This window comes from Notothenia coriiceps, unplaced genomic scaffold, assembly GCF_000735185.1.
Source record: "Notothenia coriiceps isolate Sejong01 unplaced genomic scaffold, NC01 NC01_scaffold00024636, whole genome shotgun sequence".
NCBI lineage: Eukaryota > Metazoa > Chordata > Actinopteri > Perciformes > Nototheniidae > Notothenia > Notothenia coriiceps.
Window position 1 is genome coordinate 196,997 of NW_011357337.1, and position 6,000 is coordinate 202,996.

General features: G+C 36.8%; 1 protein-coding gene across 1 annotated transcript in view; it reads left to right on the top strand.

Annotated features, from left to right (window-relative positions):
- The window catches only part of col4a1 (collagen, type IV, alpha 1), a 42,212-nt gene that overhangs the window by 24,830 nt on the left and 11,382 nt on the right, over positions 1-6,000 (top strand). Inside the window, exons 19-23 of the mRNA XM_010782334.1 lie at positions 265-325; positions 438-473; positions 592-738; positions 833-916; positions 1,102-1,185. Of these exons, the coding sequence (XP_010780636.1) occupies positions 265-325; positions 438-473; positions 592-738; positions 833-916; positions 1,102-1,185 (412 nt within the window). The remainder of the gene's footprint in view (positions 1-264; positions 326-437; positions 474-591; positions 739-832; positions 917-1,101; positions 1,186-6,000) is intronic.

The window sequence follows — 6,000 nt, forward strand, 5'->3', positions numbered from 1 at the left end:
TCTATTTTTACTTCTTTAATAGAGCACAATTCTAAAATGCCTTTAAATAAGAGTAAAATTACAATAGTGTGTTGTGACTGTAGTTTGTGATTGTGTTCTTCAGTTGTTCAAATAAAAGAATATCTATATTTTCTATTGTGTGTGCATTCCAAGGATAATGACAGGTAAGAAATTAACCGTTCTTAGTTTAGGTAGATTGGTGTACAAAACATAATTTTAATCAACGGCCATGCATCCTTAATGTTTGTTATTATGTCATTTCAGGGTAATGGTGCCCCTGGTCCTCCCGGCCCAAGTGGTAACCCAGGGTTCCAAGGAGTAAAAGGTAATGTAAGGCCATGGTATGCCCCAGTTATTCATACGAATAAACACCTACCTTGGATCAGTTTACATGTTATGATATTTCTTTTTCATTTTGGTTTCCTCTTTATCCACAGGTTTTCCTGGTCCTCAGGGAGAGGCAGGTCCTGCAGGTACAATGACATTATATTTCTATATGATATAAAAACTTTGAATTAAGGCTTAATATGTCAGTGAGACACACGCTAACCTGGATAACAACCTAACTGGCTCCGATGACTTTTACTTCAGGCCGGCACATTGAGGGGCCTCGCGGAGAGACGGGACAGAAAGGACACTTTGGAGAGAAAGGAGACAGGGGACTGGATGGAGAGTCTCTCGTTGGACCTCCGGGACAACCGGGAAACCCTGGACTCCCTGGACCAGCTGGACCACCACGTATGCCTTATTTTTGAACATAACAATCTTTTCAATAATTGACAACAATAGTGTTAACCTACAAATGTTTTTATAACCTAATGTGTCTACACAGTTGACCCTAATGAATGCAACAATGAGAAAGGAGCTCCTGGCCCAGCTGGATCTCCAGGCTTACAAGGAGAATTAGGACAGAAAGGTAGGAATCTCAACAGTAAATGCTCATCAATACAGGACATCAATAAATGAAAAGATTAAAATTCAGTTTCTTTCTTTAAGGTGTTGTTGTACCTTAGTGGCCGAATGTACTACTTCTGCAGTTAGACTACTTTTCTAGGCACATTTGCATCATAGTTATCTTTAAACTGATGTTTCTCCTTTCAGGTGACATAGGAGATACCTGTGTTCAATGTGAAGGTTCCGGCCCACCTGGATTACCTGGTCCACACGGCCCTAAAGGAGATGGGGGTGAGTGAATTTGGTCACATTGAAAATAAACGGCGGGGTCTAGCAAAAAATGTATTGGGGCCGTGAGCTTAAAGGTGGGGTAGGTAATTCACTTCAGAAACACTTTTTGCTATATTCCATGGAATGCTCTTAACATCCCGATAGCAATGAATACATTAAATGTTTTGACAATAAATACATAAAAAAATGTCATCTGTGTAAGCCGTAGTACTGTAAGCCGGCCCGGCTAAAATAACTGGATGGCCTACCTGCCTGTCAGCCTTCCATCTCGTGCACAAACTTATCTCGTGCCCTCATTGGTCATGTGCACGTTCGTGTGTGTTGGAGGAGGGGCTCTGTAAGGAAGTGTGAAGGAAGGGGCAGATTTTTTTCAGCTGCGTACTTTCAAATTCTAGCGCACTCAAGCTGGTTTCTCCATTCTACCTTTAATATGATTATTTCCATGGCCATCTGAGGACTTGGGACCACAGCTTGTTTCATTGTACAAATCTTTAATGATTGGATATTTTTCTGTGTTTTGACATGCACAAGGTGGGGGGACTGCACTTTATATTAACAAAAGTTACAAAAGTAGATCTGTCAGTAATATGTCTTTCGCTATAGACAACATTATGGAATGCATAACAGTAGAAATTGAAATGAAAACATCTAAAAACCTTCTGTTCGTGTATAGAAAACCAGGATCATGTATTGACACATTTGAGAAAAAGCTAGCTGAACTTTATAACGACACAAGCAGCAAGAAAATGCTCTTTGTATGTGGAGATTTTAACATTGATTTGCTGAACCCACAAGAACACAATGCAACTACAGAATTTATTAATTCTATGTATAGCAACAGTTTATATCCTACAATCACACGACCAACCAGAATAACATCACACAGTGCTACACTCATTGACAACATATTCACAAATGTTATGGATAGGAAAGTAATAAGTGGAATATTAATCAATGATACAAGTGATAACCTGCCAGTCTTTGCAACAATACAGAACTGTACTAGGATCAAAAAAGACACCACAAAAGTCACAATTACAAGACACAAAACACCAGAGTCTGTTCATTCTTTTAAAGAAGAAGTATCTAAACAAGACTGGAACAAAGTGTATGTACCAGATGCAAATGAAGCCTATGAATCATTTCTACATATTCTATCAGGGCTGTATGAAAAACATTGTCCTCGTGTAAAGAAAATAGTGAAACAAAAATATGCTGAAAAACCATGGATCACTAAGGGAATATTAAATGCATGTAAAACGAAAAATGAATTATATAAAGACTTCTTAAAGAATGGATCAGTAGAGGCTGAACAAAAATACAAGACATACAAAAACAAACTAACAAAGATAATACGATGTAGCAAAATGGATCATTACAACAAATTATTGGAGGATAACAAAAATAACATTAAAAACACATGGAATGTATTAAACACCATTATTAAAAAAGGAAATGGAAAGGCACAATACCCAAACAATTTTCTGTCAAAAAACGATTTCAATAAGTACTTTGTCAATGTTGGTCCTTGTCTAGCTGGGGAAATTCCAAATACTGGTTGTAGTGATGGTGTTGAAAGTAAATATGTATATGTGAAGGAAACTATATTCTTAAGAGGGACTGATGAAAATGAAATTATTGACACAGTTAAAAAACTTAAGAGTAAAAGGTCTACAGACTGTCATGATATTGACATGTATACAGTTAAAAACATTATTGAATGTATAGCCAAACCACTAACTCACATCTGTAATCAGTCAATACAAACCGGTGTATTTCCAAATAAAATGAAAACTGCTAAAGTCATACCAATACATAAATCTGGAGATAAACATGTACTGTCAAACTATAGACCAATTTCATTGCTCTCACAGTTTTCTAAAATACTGGAAAAAATGTACTATACAAGACTAAATGACTTCATCACCAAACATAACATACTCTATGAACAACAATATGGTTTCAGAGCAAACAGAACTACATCATTTGCAGTTATAGAATTGATGGAACACATTTCTAAGGCAATAGAAAAGAAAGAATATGCAATAGGGATATTTCTGGACCTTAAAAAAGCATTTGACACGGTTGACCATGAATTATTAATTAAAAAACTACAGAGATATGGCATTAGAGGTGTTGCACTATCATGGCTATCCAGCTACCTTACAAAACAGGTACTACGTTGAACTACAAAGCCATAAATCACAACTACTGCAGGTCACATGTGGGGTGCCTCAGGGCTCAGTCTTGGGGCCATTACTATTTATTCTGTATATTAACAATATATGTGAAGTATCAAAAACTATTAAAACCATTCTTTTTGCAGACGACACAAGTCTACTCTGCTGTGGGGACGATTTAGAACAGCTATTGATCACAATGGAGAAGGAACTGAGCAGGATGAAGATCTGGTTTGACCAAAATAAATTAACATTGAACGCAAGCAAAACCAAACTCATAATATTTGGGAATCGATCGACCAATACAGAGAAGAAACTCACTATAAATGGCGTCCAATTAGAAAGAGTATCGGAAAAAAAATTCCTTGGAGTAATCATAGACAATAAATTAAGTTGGAAACCACAAATATCAAAGCCAAAATATCCAAATCAATAGCAATTCTGAATAAAGCCAAATACCTAATAAATCAAGCTTCCTTGTTTATGCTGTACTGCTCCTTCATACTTCCATACATGATGGTATTGTGTGGAAGTTTGGGGGAACACATATAAAACAAATACACATCCTATCTTCATCCTGCAAAAAAGAGCCATACGAGTTATACATAAAACTAGGTACAGATAACCAACAAATAAATTGTTCATCAAACTAAAAACAGTAAAATTACAAGACCTGGTTGACTATAAAACTATTCAAATTATCTTCAAAGCCGCAAATCAACAATTACCTCATAATATCCAGGGACTTTTCACACAGAGAGAAAGCATGCACATGTTGAGAGGAAACTGCATTTTCAAAAAACCACCCGTACGAACAAATGCCAAACTTCCTTGCATCTCATCAAAAGGTGTTAGTCTGTGGAACAACTGTAATGATGCAATGAAATATTGTACAAGTCTATCTAAACTGAAAGTATTATTTAGGAGCCAAATCATTAATGGTTATGAACAGGACCTGTAAAATCCCAATTTGTAAAATTTGTTGTAAAAGTAATTTCTTTCTGATTGTTTTGTAAAAAAACAAAAAGCAAACAAATTAACAAGACAAACTTGTCGCTGATGACGTTGACCTAATATTTTATTTATAAGAAAAATATATGCTAGATGGGGTAGGACCAGAAACGTTTTTTTAAGCTTCTTCTTGCCCCTGTTGAACATGACAGACTATTTGAGGATTATTATTGTTTTCTTTTCTTTTTTTGTTATTATTTTCTTTTTGTACTTTGTTATAATTATTAATTTCAGTGAGAAAAGAAAAGGGGAAAAAGAAAAAGAAAATAATAACAAAAAAAGAAAAGAAAACAATAATAATCCTCAANTAGTCTAACAATTGCTTTGCCTGGCCTAAAGGTAGGTAAAGCCGATAGTCTAATGCAATTGCTTTCCTCTAGGGCAAAGGAGTCTCTTTCTAAAAATTAGTAATAAAAACGTAAATTTACAACTACGATAAAGGATACCAAGGAATGTTACGTTGTATAAGCGCTTTATACGCCTTTCAACGCTTATACGCTCTATACGCCCCCTTTCTTTGTTAAAAAAAATTTATAACCCGACAGATAAAATAAGAGAGAGTGTGTGTTGGACGTGATGCAATTTGGGAAAATGTAAGTAATTTGGTAAGTCACAAATAAAACATTTGTTCAAACCCTATAAAATTAGAGGTGGGGGGGGGTGTGGTGTGCGGTGTGTGTCGAAGAGGCGGAGTAAAGACAAAAGTAATGAGCAAGCAATAGCACTGGTCGACAGTTAGAACATCCGATGAGTGAAGCAAAGAACATCGGGACAAGAAGGTAAAAACAGTAGAGTCACTGCTGTTAGGGTCTCAGACTCACAGGCACACATGCAGAGATCCAGGGTGATGCACATGGCTTTTCTACCCAGCAATAAGTCTCTGAAACCTGGGGAAAAGTGGTGTGAATAGAGGCAGAGCGCAGCCAGAGAGGATCGGTCTGCAAGACCCACAGAGCACACCCAGAGGACAGGCTGCTTCATCTCACTTTATTACCCAGGAAAGGAGCTGGAATCCTGGGTACAAGAGTGTTAAAAGTGCATTAAACTGTTTTAATTTAACAGCCGGCGCTTCACAGCACTTTACAAGCCAGGAAAAGTGATTGAATCCTGGATATACATGTTTTAAATAGTCTGATATCTCCAGGGCGCATCACTGCATTTTACAAGCCAGGGAAGGTGCCTGAATCCTGGGTAAACATTGTTTAATTGTTTAAGTGTTTTTAAATGTGTGGAACAGTGTTTTGTCACTTTCAAAACTCTCCAATCATTGACCGGAGAAATTGGGTCGGTGTTGTATTCAATCTGACCGTTATTATTCCAGTGAGACGAAGTACGTACAATGATCGGAGTGATCCCATGTTAATTTTGTCCCAAAACCGGAGCATTCCCTCACCCAAATTAAGGCCGTCACGGATGTTGACTGCAGCCCAATAACCAAAATAGTTCTCTATCTGTGTTTTTAATTTCTGTTTTACTTTAAATGTATGCACCATGACACCAAGTGAAATTCCTCGTACATGTCAACCTACCTGGTAATAAACCTGATTCAGATTCTGATAAGAAGGCATCAGGGAGAGAAGGGCTTATAGAAAAAAAAAAGTATTTGAATACCACGTCTCCTTAC